General features: G+C 42.3%; 1 protein-coding gene across 3 annotated transcripts in view; it reads right to left on the bottom strand.

The window, feature by feature from the left end:
* Window positions 1–2,580: 2,580 nt before the first annotated feature.
* Window positions 2,581–26,141, bottom strand: part of SLC23A2 (solute carrier family 23 member 2) — a 246,869-nt gene continuing 223,308 nt past the window's right edge. For all 3 annotated transcript variants that reach the window (XM_077469482.1, XM_077469484.1, XM_077469483.1), the window contains 6 exons: window positions 11,621–11,768; window positions 11,101–11,206; window positions 9,355–9,484; window positions 8,169–8,306; window positions 6,835–6,930; window positions 2,581–4,052 (listed from right to left, as the gene is read on the bottom strand). In XM_077469482.1, the coding sequence (XP_077325608.1) occupies window positions 3,820–4,052; window positions 6,835–6,930; window positions 8,169–8,306; window positions 9,355–9,484; window positions 11,101–11,206; window positions 11,621–11,768 (851 nt within the window). In that variant the 3' untranslated portion in view covers window positions 2,581–3,819. The remainder of the gene's footprint in view (window positions 4,053–6,834; window positions 6,931–8,168; window positions 8,307–9,354; window positions 9,485–11,100; window positions 11,207–11,620; window positions 11,769–26,141) is intronic.

Here is a 26,141-nt window from a genome sequence, read left to right as displayed (position 1 = left end):
CAGGAATTTCCGAATACCGCTGCACTTGTGGTTAAAGAACTACTCTGCTTAGCCAGCATGAATAATACTAATAATTCCTTATTACAGTCTATTTGGAATGTGGGCTCCTGGAACCACTACATATGAATGTATCCCCTGTTACTTGTGAAAGGAGTACAGAATAGCCATCTGTCCAACACATTCTGCTGGCCAATATCAAGCTTAAACAGTATAACAGCTCATGCAACAGAAGAGCAGAGAAAGCTATAACTGAATCACAGAAGCTGAGCTTTCCCTCACTGGTATGTAATATTGTAGGCTGCAATAGGGGAACTTTAAAGTGACACTAAAGGTAATTTTTATTTTTATTTTAAATAAAAACATGTCATACAAGCCTCCACTGTGCAGCCAGTTTTGCACAGAGTGGCCCCGATCCTGGTCTTCTGGGGTCCCTCGGCGGCTCTCTCGGCTCCTCCCCACATCATATAACCCCCTGGGAGAAGCACTCTCCCGGGGGGTTACCTTGCGGCACGCTCCCGATTCCAGGGGGCCAGTCCCTGACAGGTGCTGTTTCACCTTAATGCATAGGATGCATTAAGGTTGCTAAAAACACAAGTCTTTACAACCCCTTTAAAGGGATTGTAAAGTGAATTTTATTTTTTATTTAAAATAACAAACATGTTATACTTACCTCCACTGTGAAGCTCGTTTTGCACAGAGTGGCCCCGAACCTGCTCTCCTGGGGTCCCTCGGCAGCTGTCTCAGCTTCCTCCCGCAGATGCTTCTCACGTTCATGCGAGCTCCCTCGCATGGTGAGAAGCATCTGCGGGCGCGCTCCCGTGATACAGCCGGCGGCTATAGCCGCTTGCTGTATCACACGGCCCCGCCGCCCGGCGCTCTGCGTCAGTGGATGTGATTGACAGCAGCGTGAGCCAATGGCTGCGCTGCTTTCCATCCATCCTCTCCAGCCAATCAGCGGCCAGGCTGAACGGTGGAAAGGACGTCGGGGGACGAGCGCGGGAATTTCGAGGGGTGAGGTAAGTAAAACGGGGGGGCTGGGGGCGCAGGCACTGTCAGATGTTTTTTCACCTTAATGCATAGAATGCATTAAGGTGAAAAAACATTTACCTTTACAACCCCTTTAAGTTCACTAATGTTAAAACAAAGAGAATCTGTCATAGCAGAAAAAAGTGCTGCAGATAGAAAATGCACCATTTAGATGTGTCTACACATGTCTGCAGTAGCCTTCAACATTAGAGGCTTAAAGTGTAAGTAAACCCCCCTATCGTTTTTAGCCAAGGAAGCTGCCATCTTTGCCTATGTTTAATCTGCCATGATGCTGCACATGTGATCAGTTATGACACCAGCCATTGGATGGTTTGACAGTTTGGTTGAGAGCACAACCGATGCGAGTGTTACATTTCCAGCATGTGCAGGAATTGAAACTGTTTTATGGATGGGTTTACATCCGCTTTAAGGCCAAAAGCCAAGCAATAACAGGCACATCTCTAACAGTGCCCGGTGGCTCCTAAGCTTCCACCCCTTCCTGCTTTCTGCACATTGCAAATGGCTAGTTAGGCAGCCCCATCAAAGTGATTGGCTAATAGGTGGGTGTCTGCATTTTATACCTGCAGCATTAGTTTCTTAGGACAGTGTTTCCGTAAAGCAGTTGTAAAGGTAATTGTTTTTATTAAAAAATAAACATGTTAAAAACGTCCCTGCTCTATGCAATGATTTTGCACAGAGCAGTCCAAACCCTCCTCTTCTGGGGTTCACCATTGGTGCTCCAGGCCCTCATCTGCTTGGTGTGCCACCACAGGAAGCCACTTCCTATGAAGGCACATCTGCAGACCTGATTCTGAAACACACAGCATGACTTAGCCATACCCCAGCTCACTGCTCATTGGATTTATTTGACAGCAGCAGGAGCCAATAGATGCTGCTGTGAGCAGAGAGAGAGAAGAGAGCCCCTGCAGACAGGCACAGCACTGGATCGAGACATGATTCATATAAGTATAAAGCAGGGCAATGTAAACACTGGGATATTTTTGACCTTATTGCAGGGAATGCATTAAAGAGGAGCTCCAGTGGTTTCTAGGTTTACTAAAAGTCAGCAGCTACAAAAAAATGTAGCTGCTAACTTTTAAGAAACACACACTCACCTGTCCCAGGATCCAGCGATGTGGTCACCCGAGCCATCGCTGCTCTCCTTGGTGTTGGCATTCCAATTTTAATTGCATTTTTAATTGGCGGCACCTGGCTGTGACAGCTTGCGGCCTTCACAATCGGTTGCGCACTGTGCATGTCACACTGTGTGTCCTGAATGGTCTGGCATTCGCCTAGGACCTGTCACAATCCAAATAATTGCAGGGAGGGAGGAGCTAACCTTGGCAACCCAGATGTTTCAGTACTACATTTTCCATGATGCTCAACTACAGTGCAGAGTACATGAGCATCATGTGAAATGTAGTTCCAACACATCTGGGGTTCCAAGGTTCGCCATCACTGGCCTAGGCGATCCAAGCAGAAAAAATGTCTAAGCTTTAGAACTACTTTAAATTCTTATACACGCATTTGACAGTTAGAGGCCTGGAAGCAAGGTAAGAAAAGAAAATCACTGGGTGTTTTTATTGAGGAATTTATAAAAATAAAATAGAAGATTTAATTTGGCATCCAGGGACATAAATTGTGGTGCTAGCTCAATTTACTTGATGGAGCTCAGATTTTATGTTGTTATTGACACTGGCTTCTAGTGAAGTACTGGGTTGAGTACTGGTTTATGAAACAAAATGGCTGCTTCCACAGGGAGTAGACCACTAGTATCTTACTTTCTACCTTCAGTCTGTACAAGACACAAATACATGTTTTCTTGTGACTATTGTACAGTGTGACCCGAGGCCTCTTAGTTGCCAGAGATGTGTGTTAAATATAATATCTATAGATTGTAAAGGATTGGAAGTGTGCCTAGATGTTGGAGAAAAAAAATACGGAAGAGAATATAAGTTGGTCTTCTAAGCTGATGATCCATGCCATGTATCAGTAAAACATCATTAAGGCAAAAGGGACATCCAATAAATACCAATGAAAACAAAAAATAAATATTACATGTAAAGAATCTGTTGCATCGGTAAACCATTAAAAATCTTATGTTAGGGATAATGGCTGTGCAAACAACAACATAAATAAATGTACATGTACTTCAGAAATCATCTCCATCGTTATGGCTGATGGTCAGAAGTGAGCACCACCTAGTGGATATACTGGCCTCCAGGAAAACAAACCAGTCCTCCTCCCCTCCAGCTTTCAATCTCCTTGTGCAACTACAGGATGGAAAGAACAGGAGAAAAGCTGATGGGCTACAAAAACACCACTGTACACTTGAACTGTCAAGAGGATTGGTGGAAACCAAGGGCCAAAAGAATCACGTACTGCAGAGCTGAGACAGAGGGTGACAAACCAGAATGTGCTGTACCCGTTTAAACAGCAAGTGCTGAGTCCATTGCTACTGTGTGGGAAGAGCCAGCCATGCAGTTTCCAAGAGCAAGAGGTTGTGACAGAGCGGATAATGGGAATCAGGCAGGACACATATTGCTTGTAGGAGTAGCAGTAGTAAAAGGGAGGTGGGGAAGGGGCAACACTGCATTAGAGGCACAATATTAACAAGGAGGTGACAAGGGTGAGTGAATGAACCCACAGTACATCCTATGTCTCAGCCCTGGAAACATTCTATGTAAATCTACAGAAAATACTTAACAAAACGTCCGATTCGAGGCTGAGTAAACCTGGCAAGAGTTAGCAAAGACGTATTACAAGACGGGAGTTTCAATAGAGAGGCTGGTGCTATACTGTAGGCTCCGAATCCTCCTCTGCTTGCCGACTTTTGCTGTTCTTCCGTAGAGCCTTCCAATGATATCCCGCAAATGTGGGACTAATAGGAAGGTAACTGAAACACTTGTATTTGCGCAGAAAGTTCATACCAATAGGAAAATCATACGACTCCATTCCTTCAATAGCAGCTCCTCCTTTACCTAACCCACGCTTCCACTTCTTGATACCCCTTTCTTCTGGTGTACCTAGATGAATACAATGATAAAGTTATACAAGGGACGCAACAAGAAACAACTTAAAAACAATAATTTTTCCTATTATTCCAGGGGAAAGTCTGCTCAGGGATTTGCCAGCTCATTCATTTCTATGAGAGAGACAAGCGGTGGAATACAATAATGCACACCATTTCTGCCAGTAGTTTGCTTTAAAAATACCTGCAAGCATTTGTGCCATTATCGACATGGGAAGCAAATTCAGGTAGGTCCAACTACCTCCACTTTAAAGTGACACTAAATTAATTTTTATTTTATTTATTTTTACATCTAAAATATCAAGTATACCATAGTTCTGTTTTTGTTTTTTTTTAAGCCTCTTACTGTTGTGTTCAGGCTTCATTTTTGTCCCATGCATGCTCCCTATCTTCCACTGACACACCTCGCTGCTACTAGTGTGGAGCGAGCAGTGCCGTTATTTCTAGTCACATGGTACGATCCGTGCGTACTACAATTCCTATAGAGATGAATGTGTCAATGTGCAGTCCATCTCAGGGATGAGCAGGAAAGAGGGTGGCTACATTCAGATACACACAAGGGGAAGCATGGTGATCAAATGTGGCCACCCTAGAATAGAAAAAAGCTTGCATTTAAAAGACAAAACAAAGGAAAAGAGATAGAAGGTACATTCTACTTATTTTTCAATATAGTGAATTTATTTAAATTTTATAAAGATGGGAGTGTATTGTCACTTTAAAGGATAAGTTACAATTTAAAAAAAAAAAAAATAAATGTCTTTTTTTGCAGGTAAAAAAAAAATGTGCATTTACTATTTTTTTTTTTGGAACCTGGAAAGCATTGTACTAACGATCAGCAGATTGCTGGTGTCATGCAAGACTCCTGCAGATTGTCAGTGTAAGCTGTCTGCTTATAAATCGTACGGCCGGCAGTTTCACACTGACAAGAAGATACAATTATCTACCATAGCACTCTACTGTGGTAGTTCATTGAGACCTACAAGCCAACATCCACATGCCTGACAAAGGGGCCCTGTGTGGTTCGGAAACGTTGCACTTGTTCTTTTGTGATGTGATCATTCTGCAATAAAAGCTTTGAACAACATTTGAAGATCCACAGTGTGCTGGCGAATATGTGCATTTATCTGTCATGTATCTAGTACCAATCTGGTAGTCGTTGCAGCACCCGCTACCGAGAAGCCCTTTTCCATGAAAGTGTGGGATGGGAATATAGACAACTCTATGCATAAATGTCATGGCTGTGTGGGTGGAGCCCTGCGTGGCCACGCTCTTTTCAAAAAGCGAGAGCTGGTACAGGGGATTGTCAGCTGCAGGAGCAGGGACATGTTAACTGCTCTACCCTAAAGGCAGGTGGAACATGTAGCATGTTCCCAAAGGTGAACTTATCCTTTAAGATATACAGTAGCAGAGCCAGATTCTTAAAGAATTACCAAAAGGCAACAGATTAGGAAACTGGCAGTAATTAAGACCAGCTTTGATCTTGCATACAGAGATAGTCCAGTGCTCAGAGTGGGGCAGGTCTGTGTTAGGAAGTTGTCATAAATGTGACAGCTTCCTGCACAGAGCTCTATACCCCATCCCATTCAGATGTCAGCCATAATATTTATTTTCTGAACAGTCTGTCAGATCATAAGGCTTGAATGATATGTATATTAACTCAGATGAGGGGCATAGACTGGACATTCCTGACCATAATAATAACATCTCCACCTTGCCCTTCCATGAGCTGATTATACTTTAATGCCGCGCACACAATAGGAATTTCGGCCAGCAAAAAAACGATCTGAGCTTTTTGGCCCGAAAATGCGACCGTGTGTATGCTCCATCGGAATTTTGCTGCCCGAATATCTGCCAGCAAAAGACTGAGAGCAGGTTTTTTTCAATTTTTCAGACGGAAAAAGTTTCAGAATCAGAAATTCTGTTCGTGTGTATGCAATTCCAACGTGCAAAAACGCACACATGCTTAGATTTAACTACGAGACGGAAGCAATTGGCTACTGAACTTCCTTTTTCTAGTGCTGTCGTACGTGTTGTACGTCATCACGTTCTTGACGGTCGGAATTTGGTGTGACCGTGTGTATGTAAGACAGCTTGAGCGAAATCCCGTCGGAAAAACCATCAGAGCTTTTTTTCCAACCAAAACTCCGATCGTGTGTACGGGGCATAATAATAAAGCTGCCAAACGATTCTAGACCTCATTCTGATAAGAAACCTTCTGAAAATGTATAGGTTCTAGTGTGACTGTATGTTTTCAAAATGTAAATAAATAAGATTTCTGCTGCCTATCAAAATTTTAGGAACGGATGTAAAGAAAAAAAAACACAATGGTAAAGTAAAGACAGATTATTTTCCACCTTCTCTTTTGCAAAACTAGAGCTACCACTATGATCTTCAGCGTCCAACACTTTCAGGTATGTCAGATTGCTGCAAATAATCTTCTACGTTGATGATGCGTCCCTGCAGCTCTGTACTTTACTGCTTCAGCTACAGCATGCATTGTCCGGAAGTGTTGGATGCTAAAGATCAAGACCAAGCTCTGTAAGAGAGATGAGCGATACTGGTAAGTATTATACTCGTACTTTACTACTGTGCATCGTTCCCAACAACAGGCTCTCTAGCTAGTAAAACTGAGTGTTTGGGAACTTGCCAATGTTTTTGATTTTCTGTCCTGAATTAGCCCATGCAGGTCTTCCTTTTTCCACTTAAAGATGGATTGAGAAATTTTCTCTTTAGGTTACATTACTTTATATTGATCTTCTCTCTCAGAATATACTCACCAGGAATAGTGTTGTCTAAAATGAAAGCTGTGCAACCTCCCACAAACATGGCTGTTGTAAGCAGGACATTTAATACTTGATCAATCTCTGCAATGCCTAAAAAAAAAAAAAAAAAGAAATGCGTCACAAAATTTAAGGGAATTTGTTGTAAACTTTACAATACTGTTTGCGGAGAGAAAGTACCTTTTTGCAACTGACAGACAAGATGACCTTTAAAGTTCCACCAATCAACTGCACCTTCCAGGGTAATATCATGCAAATCCTTTCCTGGCTTTCCTTGGTACCCAAGATAAAATGCAAGGCTTTGCAAGGCTTTGCAAGCAACACACCTGCTGTATAATCTGGTGGTATCTCTAGTCAGATACAACATTCTATAAACATATATTGTATTACACAATGAGACCCCTTTCACACTGAGGCAGTTTTCATGCATTTTGGCGCTAGAAATAGCGCCTGTAAAGTGCCTAAAAACTGCCTCCCATTTATTGCAATGAGTGCTTTCACACTGGGGTGGTGTGCGCGTGCGGGAAGTTAGAAAAAGTCCTACAAGCAGCATCTTTGGGGCAGCTTGGGAGTGCTGTATTTAGCGCTCCCTAAACGCCCCTGCTCATTGTCAGCCCCCCTATGTGATAGAAATAAAGTTGAGAGAAATAAGCTTAAAAAAAATTAAAGCAGAACATCATTTAGAATTTTTTTTTTCCAAAAGTTCTCTCCCCAGGTAAACACATATGAACATAAACATGCAAGTTGGGTGCCCCTTTGCATGAAAACAACTATGCTTCACATGTTGGGTATTGTTGTGTGTGATGGAGTAAAACAGCTTAAACAGTGGTAAAGCACCGCTAAAACGGGGGGGGGGGGGGGGGGGATGCTTTCAGTGTGAAAGCAGCTAGAAGGACTTTACCATTCTGGATGAAGACCCCTTTGTGGTATTACATACAATTTTAATAAAGGCAAATCGTGGGTTTCCCATTTCAATGTGAAAATCCATTTAAGGCTAGGTTCACACTATATGCAGGTGCAGGAAACTGTGTAATTGCACCTGCATCAAAAACGCGCTGCTGTTAGCAGTTTGGAAGAATAAATGGCACCTCCACACACTGGAAACCAAAGCACATTTTCCCTGGGAACTGCATAGCACTGGGCGGTTTCCCTGTTGATGTGATTATGGAAAAGTTTCCGAGTATCTTTTCCCTGCTTTTTAAAATAACGGACTGCTGTGAAACCAACACAGTGTGAACCTAGCCTAAGATGGTTAAGCCATATACAGCATGTTGTTGCCTGAATAGTTAAAGGGAAACTCTGTGTAAAATAAAAATGGGATTTGTACAAACCTGTGACCAATGGGTTCTGCTTCAAATAACTTGGCAGCATCAGCCCAAAAAATATTGAAAAGCCAAGGACAAAGAGATTCCGGGAAGAGTTCAGATCCACAAACTGAAGATTGGAAAGGCCCACTGCAGTGATCATACCTGTAAAAACACAATTATGTTAATTGAAACAGCAGGTGACCAAGCCATGAAGACAGTAATCAGAGCCAGTAATGAGAAAGCCATGTTGGGAGTATTTGAAGCAGATTTCCAGGCACAAAGAATGAATGCAGAACAGTATTTACCTTGCAGACTTTCATGCTTTTTACAATTCTGTTAAATTCCAGAGCTATCTTTATATAAGTGCCACTAAAGAGGCCCCAACATCCTTTCTAAAAGACCAGTCACTGCTACTTTCTACCTGTAAACAAGGTGACCAGCCACTTCACCAACCTGCTTGATTTATCCACAAGCAGCACTGAGGTCATGTCAGCACTGCCTGTAGGAGGAAAGTTGCTTGACCTGCTCTGCATCTTTACACCAAACACTGCCCATCCCATTTAAACACTACCCCACTACTCTCTAACCTGTCATTCAACTGTACAGCAACTCCCAAGAGCCCACCCACACCATGCAGGCAGCCAGATGGGTTATGTGAATTGCAGTATGGCTGGGCACACCCGTGTGCAAGGGATGCCACATTGAGTGCCCAAGGCAACCCTGGTTGTTAGAAAAAATGATATTCTCTTAAAGCGGAGTTCCACTCAAAAGTGGAACTTCAGCTCATTTGTCTCCTCTCCCCCTCCAGTGCCATAATTGGCACCGGAGGGGGTGAAGGGGGACAGGATACCCGTCTTAGACAGGCATCCTGTTCCCACTTCCGGTAGTCTGTGCCGCGGCCGTGACATCACCGTGAGCCTCACTCCTCCTCTTCCTGTCGCAGGGGCCAGGAGAGAGGAGCGGGGCCTCGGGCATACGCAGTAGGGTTCCCAGCATGAAGCCAGCACACCGCTTTAAGGGGAAGCCGAGAGATATTTGTTATCTGTTTGTGATTTGCATAAAGATCAACTTTAATAACCTACCAATAACCTACCAAAAAAGCAATAGTTCATATCAACAAAGATCATTTTTACAACATATATATCTAAAGATAGCATACCATAGACCTTTGTATTACCAATTAGTCTTCACATGAGAAACCGTGACTTACCAAACAAGGTACAAAACAGAGCCCCAAGGACCGGATCTGGCAGAGAGGCAAACAGGGCACTGAACTTCCCAATCATGCCCAGTAGCAGCATGAAGGCAGCACCATACTGGATGACCCTGCGACTGGCAACCTAGGAACAACAAAGAATGCACACAAACATCACATACACTTTCTAATATAAATATACAACAGAGCTACAAACTACAGCATATGTCCCTTGTATCTAAAGCTGCATATATTTACAGGTGGCATCTGTTGTGCCTGCTTTGGCAGCAGCAATTCTTTGAGCTGTCAGTAGATGGGGCCATTATCAGTAAAAAAACAAAAAAAATCACATAAAATGAGCGATGGAAGTTCAGCACCTGCCATCTGTTCCAATTTCGATGCCCAGAATCTGCAGCCACCCAAAAAGCTGTGAATATAGGGCAGGCCGTGAAACTATATTTAACAACATTTGGGATGAAGCTAGCTTTATATAACTGCTGCTTCTAATGCCATCTGAACACCAGAAAATGAAACGTATAATCAGACCCTGGTCATTTTTATTTTACTGATGTTTCACTTTTGTTGTTTGCATAAAATCTTTATGTTAGAAATAACATTAAATAAAGTGTACAGCCATGACACTTAATTTTGAGTAGGGCAGGCCATACGCAGTGCAAATTTCTTTCCTGCTATAGCAGCCGTTAGCGATAAAAGACTATTGAACTCCGGCGCCACCTAGTGTGGAAATATAAGGTGCTCGAGTGTATTAGTGGTCTATATACATATATTAATGTGGAGCTACTGCTGACATCAATATGTATTAAGACAGTTTTGCATTTTTGGTACACGTTTAAAAATGTATTTTAGGCCTTAAGACTAGTTTAAACCCCTAAAATTATAGATTTTCTGAAAGCAGACACCCTGGAGGATAAAACCTATTCTTAGGGAGCCGTTTTATTTTCACGCCCTGGACACATGATCTGGAAATCTGTCAGGAATATAATGAAACATTGCAGCCACTTAAATCCATCTGAAACATATTCCTCAAGCAGGCAGGCATATCCTAGAAACTTCATTTTAATTTGGTTTAACATTAAAGTCACATAAAAAATATTGACGGCCAAAAAGAATACAGGGACATAACATATGAGGAAACCTGTATTATATGCCAACACTGGCTACTCTTACACCATCCACTATCAGTATTTATGTAGTACCCTAGCTTTAAGCCTCCAGAATATCATGGTAGTCACAAGGTGGAATGGTGGTAGCTTTTGCCGTGTTTCTCTAATCGGCTTTGTCAGGAACTTATAGGAATACATATGTGCTATCATGTGCCAGCCGCATACTGTATATGTACCAGGGGAGACTACAGGGAACAAATAGGTGCACCAACAAGGACTGCAGCCACATTAATACGCTGAAGGGGTGTAGGGATATGTCATGCTCTTAACTAACTCATATAATCCAGTCAGTAATATAGTCATCAGGTTACAAAGATGTCATTACTAGGAGTCCTCATACTGGGGGCCAGGCCACCTCCTCTGCAGCCTACAGTGCCAAAGCTGTATAAGAAAAACTATATAGCCTGCACATGACTGACTTGCATCTGATGACAAATCCCAGGTCTCCGCAGGAGTACAATTAGGCCCTGGCCAAGATGATGTACTGTAGACCTCACATTTGCAGCAAACAAATGTGAGCCTACACGGCTACCCACACCCATGATGTCAAATATGGTCTTTCTAATTTATGACTTACCTTGGTTATCCCCAAAACTCCTATATTAGGGCTGGATGATGTGGATCCATTGCCGGTGCCAAACACCCCATCCAGGACACAAGAGAGGCCTTCAATGAAAATCCCTCTATACACGGACAAAAGAATATATCAGTAAGAGAAATCTGCATGGGAAATATTGTAGAAGATTTATTTACACTGTCAGTTAAAATGTGATTATTCACTGAAATGTGTACAAAAAAAAAAAAGAATATCAGTATTTAACGAATGTCTAACTGGTAAGGCAGTCCTCTCTTCTAGCTAAGACTGTGGCCTTCTGGTCATGTGATGTTAGCAATCCATAAGAGGGCAGGGATACGCCGCAGCCCAGACTTTAGAGGGGAAAACCAAGTTCTCTACTTGATATCTGAGCAAGTGTGGAGGAATACCATGGCTAAAAATTACAAATGTAAAAAGATAAAAACATGTTTTTTCCTACATTCATGCAATATAAAAAGACACTCATATATATTCAAACATTCCTAGAAACAACCAAACTTACCTATTAATGGCATGGATTGGAGGAGGTGGGGCACACGAAAGGCGGGCACAAGCATAGTAATCTCCAATAGACTCAATGATGCTTGCAACTACAGCACTTAGCATTCCGATGACCCCAGCAGCAGACACAGTGGGCAGACCCCACTGAACTACAAGAGGAGAAACAATACAAGTCAATATTAGCGCATGTCCTGTGGTAAAAACAGTCTAAAAGGTTCAGTTTAAAGTGTATCTATAGCCACATTTTGTTTTAGGTTTGGAAAGAGCAGGGAAGGGTTAGAACAGGTTGTTATTGCTGCCCGTGTCCCTGTTGGAGGTTTACCATGTCCATCTGTCCCGATGACCAGTGTCACAGAACAGAAAAGGATGGGAAAACCTTCCACACTCTGCTCAACACTATATACAAAAATGTTTGCCTTAAGATACACCCATTATGATCTTCAATTAAACAAATAATTCACATGGGATCACATTACTACTAGAAACAACATAAAATGACAAATTGCTTTTTGTTCATTTTATAATGGTTCCCAGTGGTGTCAAAATATGCACTGCAACACCTTGTAATGATGACCAAGTCATATTCAAGGTCTTAGATCTGAAGTGAATAAAAGGAATTACCAATAACATTCTCCATAATCAGTACAAATCAAGGGGGGAGCAATACTAACGCTTGTGCACACAGAGTCCGGTGCAGCTGTGCATAGTAACCAATTACCGTATAAGCCAAGTATGCACGTCAGCTTCCAGGCTTTATTGTCAAAGCTTAACTGAACAAGCTGAAATAAGAAGCTGGTTGGTTACTGTGCATAGCTGTACCACACTTATTTTTGCAATAGCAAAGCATGCTTCAGATATAAATTTACAATTTTAAGTGAAAGACATGCTTAACTTTCAGTTGCCTTTACTGGTATACTGTTGCCAACAGCTGTTTCAGGTCTATTCTATTCTCCTGTCTATTTTGGCCCTAGTATCTGTGAATGTGAGTTAGGGATCTTAAATTGTAAGCTGCTTGAGTGCAGGGACTGATGTGAATGTACAATACATATGTAAAATGCTATGTAAAATTGTTGGTGCTATAGGAGTACCTATAATAAATAATGAATTTGTGCCACGCGTGCCAATTTGGATTTTACAGTTGAATAGAAACTGATGTGGGTTCTGAACCAAATTAAACAGGTGATCATCGCAGTTTTAAACACAGAGGGAACCAGAGCAAGCAGCTCCAGCTCTCCATGCTGTATTTGGTGCAGCGATGGCATAGAAGACAGAGCAAATAACTACCAATTACCAAAGGGCCGTGTGCCCCCTTTGTTAATTAGAAGTAGGATGTGCTTTATTTTATCAGTTTAGAGGAGTGGTGCAGGCTCTAGTAATCTTTTTGCTAACCCATCCAATATCACTATGCTGTCTTAGCCAAGTTAAAGTAATCATGCACTGAGAGAAATAAAAGGTGTTACCCTCCATAAATAAGTTACCCGGCTATCTATATTTTCAATACTTTAAAGTGGAGTTCCTCCCAAAAGTGGAAGCTCCGCTTACCAGCCTCCTTTTCCCCTTCCAGTGCCACATTTAGCACCTTTCGGGGGCGAGGGGAGCAGGTACCTGTTCTCGACAGGTAGCTGCCCCCACTTCCAAGAGATCTTGTTGTGGCAAAATCACTTGGAAGTTCGATCCCCGTCATATTTCCCCCACCTCCAGGCTTCACTGCCGGGTTCCCTTACTACAAATGGCAGCAGCAGCAGCAACCGAGAGCCAATGGAAACATTGGCTGCAGTGCCGACATCGCTGGATTCCAGGACAAGCAAGTGTTCTGATACTAAAAGTCAGCAGCTACAGTGTGTGTAGTTGGTGACTTCACATTTTTTGCTGGGGGACGACGAATCCTCTTTAAGTCAATATAAAGATAATCTAAGTGAAGTTTAAACTATTGTTTTATACTTGTTTCTGGTGTATTCCAGGCAACTAGAATTTGTCATATAGCCAGATTTTCTAGCAGGCATTTACAAATCAAATCATTCAGCTAGATTTTTAGCAGTTTGCTTGAAGCTCTGAAAGCTTCCCTAGTGCTAGGAGTGGTGACAAGCCTTGATCCACTTGTAACTAATGAGTGCATTTTTAATGTCTTTTATTCTTTTTAATAAATCGCTACACTTAAATGGAAGCATCCTGATGTGTTTGTTTTAAAGTTTTCTTAACTAAAAATATCTGTAGCTCTAAGCAAGCTTTCATGGGGCTTCAGTAGACTCCCAGCAAGCTTTAGGTTGGGTTCACGCTGTCGCACGAAGCGGCTCACAGCAGGGGTCCGATGCTCTTCCTGTTCATCCTTTCAGATCAGATTTCAGTCCAAATGTTTGGCTGAATTTAGACCTGAAATGGACCAGAAGACACACAGGACTCCTGTGTAATTCGCTCCGGAGATGTGTGAACTGACTCACAATCTCCGGACATGCGAATTGGATGCGGGGAATGCATATCCAATACACATTTGTGTGAACCCAGCCCTAAACACTACTTGAAGCTTGTTGCAGTCTTTACAGCCTAATTAAAGCTAAAACCAGCATTCAAGACAGCAGTTTCAATGCTTCATGCACGCATCCTCTCTGAAAGGGATTGTATGACACATTACCTTTTAGAGTTTGTATAACATTGTGGTACAGTAAGGAACAGTAAGTTTCTACACATTTCGTATTGTTAATTAAAAGAAAAAAAAATAATCTGTGCCACTACGGTAAGATAGGCAGGCGGAAGTAGCATTAAAGTCTGCTGGTAGGATCACACAATGGGCAACTGTTTTTCAGTGCAACGAATGTGCAAATTAAAAGAATATCCTTTCAGAAGAATTAAAAGACTCCTTTCACACTGGGACATTTTTTAGGAGCTTTTGGGCTAAAAGTAGCGCCTGTAAAATGGCTCCCCTGCAGTCTCAGTGGGAAAGCCGGAGGGCTTTCACACTGAGGCGATGTGCTGGCAGGACATTAAAAAAACTCCTGCAAGCAGCATCTTTGGAGTGGTAAATTAAACTGAATGGGCACTGCTGCAGAACCGCCGACAAAGCGCCGCTTTGCGGGTCATTTTAACCCTTTTTTCAGCCACTAGTGGGGTTTAAAAACGCCCCATTTGCGGCTGAAAACCCCCGCAAAAACTAGGATAAATTGGCGCTAAAAACAGGGGCGCTTTACTGCCGATGACGCTGGCACCCCAGTATAAAAGGCCACCTGCACTTTTGTTCAGCTTGACGAAACAGATAAGCTTAATGGAGAAGTATAGCCAAAGCTTTTTTGGCTGTACTTCTTCTATGGATAACAGAAGTGCAGTTCGATCTGCACTGCTGTGAGCCATTTTCCGCCGACAGTGGACTAAAGCTAGCCGTCAGATGATGTCACTCATCCAGACCAAGCTCTGGAAAGATCCACCCAGTTTCTGGGAGCGGCAGATGGATCTGCCTCTCAGCAAGCCACTGGGAGACTGAGCCAGCTCATTCCGCTCCCTCTACAGCCCAGTGGTACAGTGAGTGACGGAGGGGCAGGGCAGAGAGTCGGTGACTGATAGGAAGACTGAGAGCTGAGTGATCAGCTGACCAATGCTGCAGCCACCTAGGCAAGTGTATACAGTATATCTATATATACACATTTTTTTTTTAAAGACAGTGCAACACAAGTTGATTGTATCTTATATAGCCATTCTTTTGTCATCCATTTAGCAGCACTGTGTAACTGATAGAATGCTGCCAAATTGGTGGAGGTGCATGCTATTGGCAGCCAGCTCTTCTTAGACTAGGATCCCTGGTGACACCATCAGTTTACTTCAGTAATCAGAGGTGGGCAGGGTATGCCTATCAAACTCTAGACAGGCTCCTCCGTGTGTGCCTAAGCACTGCCTATTTTATACATAGTGACACTGGTCCAGCTGTAGGTATGTGGTTTGGTGGAGACAAATAGGCTGAGATTGCTCCGTAATGTTCTTTCACCTAAGCTGGTCAGGAGTAGTGGTGATCCTTTCCACTTTATATATGCATATACCATACCTGGCCGATGCCACTGAAAATCACTGACTCGGACACCACTACTTCAGTGATCTCCATTTGCTTCCGCATCCCGTGCTGAGGGGCTGGCATGCTGCTTACTGAACACAGGAATTCAGCTGCTTGGCATGGGTGGAATTCAGCTGCTTGGCATGGGTGCTATTCAGAGAATGCTTTGTAAGTAGAGATCACTGGAGTAGCAGTGTCTATTTTGGTGATTTCCAGCTTTCATCAGCATCGGCCAGGTATGATATATGCATAATTACATTGATACAAGCTGGACCAAAGTAACTAGGAATAAAACACCCATGGCTGAAATTCTTCTTTAAAGGCTAAAAAGGTACATTTTTGTCTACTTACGGATTTGTCAAATTAAACTGTGCAATGAATCCGTGTTGGATGGCCATACTTTAGGCAAGTTTACACTGCTGATTGGACCAAGCCTGCTTTACATTTGTGCAGGGACATGCTTACTGTGGGTCAAATCACACCTTTGCATTTTTGCTGGATGTTTTCAATATTTAAATCAAGGAAAATGCAATAAATTGCATGTGAACATGTCAAAGTACAGTGTACAGCACATCTGGTTTTCACTTATTTCAATGGAAAATGCATTAGGGGAGATGTACATTTACTGTACATGAAAAGGTTTAATGAGGCCTTAGAGAAAATTCCTTTCTATGTTAATGTAGAAGACCAAAGGCTCAGGTAGCATGTGCTACAATTGCATTCACAGTGAAGATGAATCATCTCCAAGACCACCATAGCTTGCCCAGAGTGATGCAATCCAGTCCATTGTGCATGTACCTAAATGCTCCAGTATTATAACACAATAGGAGATATGAAGAAACTTCCCATTTCCATTCTGGACCCACATGGTTATAGTGCTGAAAAGTGCAAACCCTAACACATTTCAGTAGGTAATGAGCGACTTTGAAACAAGGCAGGCAGTAATCATTGCTTCCCTTCATTTTCAAAACCTGAACGGCAAAAAGTTATAAACCAGCCTTACACACTCGTCAATCATTAAAATAACTGCAACTATTTCTGGTGACCAAAAGACAACATATCAAGTGAATGCACAATATTACCTTGGTCTCTACAAGAATCCTTTTCCTAGAACGATGCATCCTGAGACCAGCGTTCGAAAAACACAAGATATGCAAAGTCCCTGTGTACACTGCTCTAATGGAGGGAAAGCCACAAGCGGGGGAATATTAGCACTGCAACGGCAAAAGTACAAGATGATTTCTATAGGGCCAAGCCTACCAGTTCTGCTCTTTAGCACAGTCCCTGACCAGACAGAAGGGGGCAGCAACACACCATCATCATTCCATGTATTGCTGCCTCTTCCAGCATCAACTGGGTTTAAGCACGCAGGTGAGTCAGAGCAGTGTACACAGAGAATGCAGCTCAATAGAGCAACATTTCTATTAAGTATGGCTCAGCCAACAGGCTGGGCTAATTCTTCTAACCTGCACATCATAGGCTCCAAACATGTGTTTATATGCACCCATTGCTCGATTACACAAGTATGAATGGTTAAAAAAAAAAACACAAAAAAAAAAAAAAAAAATGAAAAATGTGCAGGGTTAAAAGCAGAAGTTGTGTGCAAGAAATGAGAACAAGGGTAAAGGAAAAAGAAAAAAAAATGTAAAGCACAGCATGTTCATCTTGTGTTGTGTACTAAAGTAAGACGTGTATAATTAATTCTATGGTGAAAGAAGGGAAGGGAGGTAGGCACACTCCTTGGTTTATCTAAGATATATTAGTTCAAGGTATTCTAGGTCTGTGTAATACCCCATAGCAGCACCAAGGCTGGAAAAGAGTTAAACTTAACAGACACCGCTGTTAATTGGGCATCACAAAGGATCATTTTGAAGTAAAGTAAACCCACAACAGTAAAATCAGTCTGTATATGCAGTAAAGCATGCTCGTTATACTCACTGTGGAACCTAAGGGGTTAATCATGTGCATTGTGTAAAAAGGCTGTTTGATCCTGTGTTCTCCGATCCTCCCCTTCATCCACAGTCCCAAGTCCAAGCCTTGGGGGCACTCTGCACATGCTCACTTTGGTGTGTATTGCTAGAGATTTATTTATTTATTTTTGGGGGGGGAGGGGGAGCTTCACAGAGCTAATCAGCACTGTCCAGGCAGAGGGTCAGGGGATATGCAGCCTCACAGTCAGAGGAGAATGAAAACTCCTCATACACGCTTTAACCAGTGCTTGGCCGGACACTGACAATATATTGTCGCTATATACTGCTTATGAGAAAAGGTATTTAGCAGTTTAGATTTACTAAAACAATTTGTGAAAATGACATTACTCCCTAAGCTCCTTTATATCTTCTGGCATGCCCCTATATACTGTATATTCCACTCTGCATTTTCAAAAATTGTAAATTAGTGTCTCCCAAGCTTTCTGACCGTCTTACTCACCTGAAGATTTTAAATAAGTCCTACCTAATGCCTATCCGTTTATCTAAATATTGGCCAAATTACAACCTAGCATGCCCCAGATGTGGTGAGACCAGTGGCACCTTTTACCATCTAATGTGGTCTTGTCCAGTCATCCAAGGGTAATGGACACAAGTGGTAAATTTCCTACATGACCAAATGGGCTCCACACTAACCCTATGCTCTAAACAGTGCTTATTGGGGTCTTCTTCCAACCACGAAGGTGGATAAACATCTTCATATTTTTCTATGCTTTATGGCCAGATTGTTAATTGCAAGAGTTTGGCCCAGGGAGTCACCTCCGACTGTACAGCATTGGATCACGGCCATTAATAATATGTTACACTATAAATAAAATCCTATACATTCATAGAGGGTGCCCTAATAAGTACAATCAGATATGGATTAGATGGTTAGAGAATACCTCTACATCCAGAGTGGATGAATGAATCACTCTGTCTACCTTATGGGTACAATGCATTATTCATTGTATAATTTCTACTTAGCTATATAACGGTCTGCACACCATATGTGCCAATAACTATGTATAAATAACTGTTCATGTATCACTGTCATTTTCCACTATTTGTGCTCTTTTTTTTTTTTTTTTTAAATATTTTTTATTGAAAGGCTGAGACATTACAAATATCCATATACCGGGATGGCAAAACAAACATACAGGGAGAATATTTTCAACATGTTAATGTAACAATGTCAATCTCTCTAGCTTAACAGGTATATCAGTTTCTCTTTTTAATGTCAGCCAATAGAGTTTATTTGTATAGAAAAGAACTGTAAAATACAAAAAGATAAGGAAAACGCCCAGTTAAGTCATAACTTTATATAATGTTTCTAGTACCGATCCAGGGTGCCCATTTAAAGTAAAAGCCAGAGGATTTCCCTTCTGATGTGGAAAGGATCTGTTCGTACTTAAAAGTTACATCTATTGTCTTGTTCAACTCACTAATATTTGGGGGGTCGGGGGACTTCCATTTTTTGGCTATTAAGAGTCTAGCTGTTGTCAAGATTTGAACTACTATAAATCTAAGAGACGGAGGAAATTGATCTATGCGGAGGTTTAAAATTGCTAGTTCCGGTGTAGCCATACTGATAATTCCAATAGTTCTGGAGATTAGGGCAAATACTCCTCTCCAAAAGCTCCTGATGCAGGGGCATTCCCACACCATATGTAGCAAGGTGCCCACTTTCCCACACCCTCTCCAGCATACGTTCGAGGTATTTTCTGCAAATTTCGCGGTAATATAAGGAGTGTAGTACCACCTAAGAAGGAGTTTCTGAGATGTTTCCCAATGTGATATGGATCTAATGTGACGGGCGCTACTCTTTACAGCTACTTTCCATTGCTCATCCGAGAATGAAGTGTCCAGATCTGTCTCCCATTTCTGGAGAGGGTGTGTTTTCTTAAAAACACTTTTAGATTGTAAGAGATCATAAAAAAGGGAGATGCCCCCTTTAAGTTTCATATCGTCAGACCAGAACGACCATGCCTGGTGGGGAATGAGAACAGTGTATCTCCTATGATGCTTTAGGAAAGAAGAAATTCGCAAATATGTAAAATAGGCTGTATTTGGAATATTGTAATTGTTTACTAGCTGTCTAAAGGGAATCCGTTTATTATCTTGAAACAGATCTGAGACCAAGGTCAGACCCTTCTGCTCCCAGAGTGACACATCAATGTCCTCCAGGCACGCGTTCAAAGAAGAGATAGGAATCGAAATCTCCGTCAAAGTCTGGTGGCTGGACACATTGTGAACAAAATGTCTCCAAGTTTCTAACACTAACTTGATTATGGGGTATTGTGATTTGGTATTTGCATTGAGGAGTGACGAAGCCAGCAATGTAGAATATAGTGAGTTGGAGAGTAGCCAGGCGTTTTCTATCGAAGCCCATTGTTTGTCCGGTTCGGACAGGATCCAATACTTAATTTGATCAAGTATACAAGCCCTATAGTAGTCTCTCAGGATAGGGAACCCCATACCACCCGAGTCCTTCCTACAACATAAAATAGTACTAGAGCATCTAGGTTTTCTGCCTTGCCACACAAATGAGGAGAGCTGTGCTTGGGCAGATGTGAAAAAAGACTGGGGAATGTGGATAGGCAGAGCTCTAAAAAGATATAAAAGTTTTGGTAGTACCAACATTTTGTATGCCGCTAATCTACCCATCCAGGACAGGTAATATTTCTTAAGATTAGTCATTTCTTGGTGAAGGGAGGAAAGTAAAGGTAGAAAATTCACTTTGAATAGGCCAGAACTAGGTGATATCAATTTAATGCCTAAATATGGAATCGGTTGGTTCGTCCATGGGTAGGGATATCTAACGGCTAGATCTCTCCGTGTTGCTCTTTTAATGTTGATAGCTAATATGTTGGACTTAGACGCGTTAACCTTATAGTAAGAAATTTTATTGAACTGTTCTAAAGTATCATGTACTGCTGGCAGTGAAACGGATGGCCGGGAAAGGGATAAGATTACATCGTCTGCAAAGAGTGTAATTGAATAAGAAAATTTCGCAATTGGAATACCAATGATATCTGGGTGTGTGCGAATTGTTTCCGCTAGGGGCTCCATTATAAGGGCAAAAATTAACGGGGACAACGGACACCCTTGCCTTGTTCCATTCGAGATGTCAAAACTTTCTGAGAACATCCCCTCCGTGAATACCATTGCCGACGGGTTCGTATATAGGGCCGAGATGGCTGAATATATATTCCCTTCCAACCCAAATTTGTCGAGTACCTTACTCAAATACCCCCAATGGACCCTATCGAAGGCCTTCTCTGCATCTAAGGTAAGAAGCAGAGAAGGATCCCTCGAGGTCTCAGCCATATGAATCAAGTCAATAATTTTCCTGGTTGCATCAGGGGCTTGGCGACCCTTAATGAATCCCACCTGGTCGCTTTTAATTAGAGAAGGTAGAATTGTGGACAACCTATTTGCTAAAATCTTTGCAAAGATTTTTAGATCCACATTTAATAAGGATATCGGTCTAAAGTTTTGAGTGGACTCCGTCGGTTTCCCTGGCTTGGGTATTGTTATTATTGTGGCGGCTAACATTTCCCGGGGAAAAGAGTTGGTTGACGTTGCTTTCTCAAATGTGTTTAGAAGGTGACTGTCAATAATGGGGTAGAATGCCCTATAATATTCCGACGAGAAGCCGTCTGGGCCTGGGGATTTATTTAAAGGTAATGCTAGTATTGTTTTATGCAGTTCAGTCAGCGTTATGGGTTCGTTCAAAGCAGTTAGTTGGTCTTGATCTATTCGTGGGAGTAGCAACTTGTCAAGGAAACGTTCAATCGCGTCCGTGGTCGGTTGGGGAGTGGAATTATCGTCTCTTAAATTGTATAAAGCGCTATAATAATCCCGAAAAGCGTTGGCTATGTCTTTTGGGTTGGATAGTTTAGCACCTGTAATTGGGTGGTGAATAAACGGTATTTTTTGTTTAATGGTTCTCTCTCTAGTCTGTCTAGCCAACAGTTTTCCTGCTCGATTCCCTTGGTGGTAGAAACGGGCTTTCCATTTCTTTAAGATATGGTCCTGTTGTGATATCAGCAATAACCTTAGTTCGTGTCTAAGACCGTCCAGTTGGGAACCAATAGCAGGTTGGGGTGACTGTTTGTTTAGATCTTCTAACTTACCGATCTGGGAAAGGAGACTATCGATTTTTAGATTTCTCTGCTTAACGGCTGTAGTTCTGAGTTTAATTAAAACCCCTCTCATAAACGCTTTGTGGGCGTTCCATACAGTGAATGGGTCCGACACAGACTGGGCGTTGTTTGTAAAAAACTCCCGCAATTCCGAGGCAATCTGCAGTTTAAATTTGGGATGCGAGAAAAGGGAAGTGTCGTTTCTCCATCTATTGGCCCTAGTCTCCGTCGGACGCCCCTCCACCACTACGGAAACTGGGGCATGGTCAGACCATGAGATATTATGTATTGCAGACCAAGTAACCTTCTGGAGCAGAAATTTGTCAACAAGAAATAGGTCTATTCTTGAGTACGAATTATACACACTAGAATAATATGAATAATCCCTTTCTGAGGAATGTTGGCATCTCCATACATCGTACAACCCGTAAGTTGACATGAAATGCGCAAGGGTAATCCTGTCCCTGGATTTGTGAGGCCTCGAAGACACATCAAGGGCTTGGTTTGGTATCGTGTTGAAATCGCCACAGAGTACAAGATAACCCTTGCGCACCGAAGCCACCTTCTTACCTACTTTGTGCAGAAAAGACAGTTGTTTAGAATTTGGTACATACACGTTAACAATAGTATAAACCACATTATCGATTTCCCCTATTAGGATAATGTATCTACCTGCAGTGTCTATTTCAACCTGCAGACATTTAAATTGTAAGCTGTTGCGTATTAGTATAGCTACTCCCTTCTGTTTTTTCTGGGCATTAGCTAGAAAAACTGTTGAAAAATGTCTATTACGAAGTTGCGGGTGTTTAGAGTCCAATAAGTGGGTTTCCTGAAGGCAAAGTATATCACTTTGTAATTTCAGGGCTTCCTTCCACAGTAAGCTTCGTTTGTGAGGACTATTAAGCCCTCTGACATTAAATGAAGAAATCCTAAAGCCCATTTTGAGGGCGTGGCTAGCGTAGGATGAACAAGTTCCTGAATCGGTTTCAGTAATGGCGTAAGTAAGTCCAATCCGACTTACACTTGCGGTGGACACAAAAAATTCAGCAAAAAATTCAACCAAAATAACAGAATATAGAAAAAAAAAATTGTTGAAGTGTGTAGTAAGGCACTTAGGTTGTCGAAGAAGCATAGAAGTGGTTGGAGCCAAGTGGCGTCGACACCAATCTGAACTAGTGAGGTCCCAAAGGATCTGAGCACAGTCAACCACAAGGGAACGCGCAGCACAGATTGAGCTAAGTATTGCTTATAGGAAAGAGGAAAAAAAAAAAGAAATAAAAAAAATAAAAAGAAGGAATGCAACGCATCCGTAGGGAAATAACCCTTAATATATCTGGGGGGAAAAGAGAACTACAAAAGTTTCCACCGAGCACCGGAGCTCTAAGTGATGGTAGTGATTAAGATAAGTACCTGGGTGGTTAGTCCGATAGATTTCTCGGCCAGGCAGGTGATTCGGCACGAGGAGATGATGTCCCAGACGGCACGCTCTCTTCTTTATCCAAGATTCGCCATTCTCTGAGAAGTCGAATGCCCTCTTCCACCGACTTGATAGCCGTAGTAGAGCCATCCTTAGACACTAAGAGTTTCGCTGGATATGCCCATTTGTACGGGATTCGATGATTCCGCAGGGGTTTCGTTATCGTCGCCATGTTTCGCCTTCTTTGCATCGTAAATGCCGAGAGGTCCGGAAAGAATGACAAGGCTTGTGCTGACAGAGGTATAGTGTCTGGGTTGCGGATACACAAAAGGAATCTTTCTTTAGTTTGGAAGAAGTGGATCCGTGCAATAGTGTCTCTCGGTAGATGATCTGGAATATGTCTGGGCTTGGGAAGCCTATGGATTCTATCCACTGCGAGTTCAGTCAAAGTTGCTTCCGGTAGCGCTTCCTGCAGGATCGTTTGGAAATATGAAAGTAAGTCAGGGGGCTTCACTGATTCTGGAATGCCTCGGATCTTTATGTTATTTCTTCTCGAGCGATCTTCGAGGTCGGCCATTTTTTCTTTCATGATGAGCATATCGTCTTCCCTTTCGTTATGTGCATCTATTACCTCGTTAATAGTACCTGCAAAGTCGCTCATTTTGCGTTCTATGTGGGTAACCCTGTTGTCCACGGCTCTGACCTCCTCTTTAAAATGACTAGTAAGAGAAAGGATGTCAGCATGCAGAGTGCTACGAAGTGATACCAGCATATCTTTCAGGGTGGTGTCGATAACCGGCTGATTCTTAGTAGGGAATTCCAGTATAGAATCTTGCAGCTCTCTGGTATCGTTCAAAGAGACATTGCTCCCACCCTCTTCCATCTCTCCCTGCATGTGGGGCTGCTTGGCTTTAATGGGGCTGGAAGTAGCTGAAGCTGGTGAGGAGGTGTGTATGTCCCTCTGTGGTGTTTCGATCTGGGATCTGGCCTGATAAGCTGCAGGGACTTTGCCGCTTACATGACTGTCTCTCTCCTCATCCCCCTGCTTACCGGCGCCATCTTGGGCATGCGAGGTGCGGGGATTCCTATAGAAGTCCGTCATGCGGCTTAGGCGTTTCGCTTCTTTCCTTCTGCGGGACATGATCCGTGATGTTGCCCGAGCCTCACTGTCTAAATTCCGCCGAGTTTAATCACCCAGGTCCGTCGGGATAAGCTCCGGTGTGCAGGCGGTGGACGGAGCTCTCCTACTCTGCGGCCATACTCCTCGGCTGCCGGCCACGCCCCCTACTACTATTTGTGCTCTTGGTATTATGTGTTGTTAATTCTGACAGCTTTACTCGGTATGAAACTGTTACCATTCATCCTTCGATTATGATGTTTCTTGCACTTTTTTTCAATGTGTGTCTTTTCCATAAAGATGTAATTTTGTTTAAAAAAAAAAAAAAAAAAAAACATTGAATTTCAATATTCTGTGTACTGTGGGAGACCAGATATAGTGAATGCAGGGTTCTGGGTTTAGTAACACCTAAGGGACAAGCTCTCTGCCTAAAAGTGTACGCCCACTGTGTGTGTGTGTGTGTGTGTGTGTGTGTGTGTGTGTGTGTGTGTGTGTGTGTGTGTGTGTGTGTGTGTGTGTGTGTGTGTGTGTGTGTGTGTGTATATATATATATATATATATATATATATATATATATTTTAAAGGCATCCATATTAATAAAAATATGCACCCTGTATACACCATATACACAGCACAGCTGAGCTGCGTTGCATGTGCTGATGGTGGATTTAAACAGCCTGCTTGGCCATATTCATTTGGAGCTAAATATGGAAGCTAAAAAGAATTGACAGTTTAATCAGTAAAAGCAGCATGAGGGGGTGTATGAGCTAAAAGATTAAAAAAAGATTAAAGTCATGGTAAGGATGGAAAATTTCGATAAAAACAGGTATAAAATGAAGAATAGATGAAGATAAAACAAAGCAAAAAGGGAGTTTTAGATCTAATAGGAATATTTGTAAGTGGGTGTTGGAATAAGGGGGTGAGTTTAATTACTTCATCCTTCCTTTTTCCTGCTATTTCAGGGATTTTCACTATATTATTATGATCTTAAAGACCATTTTCAACTATTTATAAATATCTACTGGTAAAATAAAACTGTAGATAAATTGCCAAGTACACAGTGTAAGGGCTCCTTGCTGGTTGAGAGCACAACCAATGGGAGGGTTACATTCCTGGCACGTGTCGGAAATGTAACTGTTACTTGAAACCGTTATATGGAATTTACTTCTGCTTTAAGCTTTGACAAAAAAAAAAACTGGAAGTGGATTGGTTTCTATGCAGAGCTGCACCAGATTTTACTCTCCAGTTTTAGCAAATCAACCCGTGTGTCCATGTGAATGAGCTCTAGAGCACCTTTCACGTGGGGGCGGATTGTCCACTGGGCCCCTTCTGATCTGAGCAGAGCGGCCAGATGACAGGTTCGTGTCTCCTCAATATAAGCAGAGGGGACCCGGACCGAGCCTGCTCTGCTCTATGGACCAGCAGGTATAAACGGACTCCACTGTGTTTACACCTGACTGCCCTCCGATCCACCTAAACAGAGCGGGATGGACCCCCTATCCATTTTTTCGTATTTGGTAGGTGGGTTTCGGATTGGAGGTAAGCTGGTGTAAACAGGCCCAAGTCCACTTACACCTGCTGCTCCATAGGGGGGAATAAAGGGTCCGATCGGATCCACCTGAAGAACTTACAGGTGGACTTGATTGGACTCTTTGTGTGACAGGAGCCTAAAACATAATTTTAACAACAAAGTCCACCAGAGTTTGTATTGCTGCACATGGTTTATATAGCAGTCACCAACTGTAGTTGCCCAGACTTGGGATCCATTTCTTCCCTCACTGAATATACAGAAAGATTTAGGCTGCTATTGTTGCAATAAAGCTAACTGAATGTAAATTAA

The sequence above is a fragment of the Lithobates pipiens genome, unplaced genomic scaffold (genome assembly GCF_037356315.1).
Source record: "Lithobates pipiens isolate NorthernLeopardFrog02 unplaced genomic scaffold, aLitPip1_a1.2 Scaffold_8, whole genome shotgun sequence".
Classification (NCBI taxonomy): Eukaryota; Metazoa; Chordata; class Amphibia; order Anura; family Ranidae; genus Lithobates; species Lithobates pipiens.
This window is presented reverse-complemented; position numbering and strand designations above follow the sequence as displayed.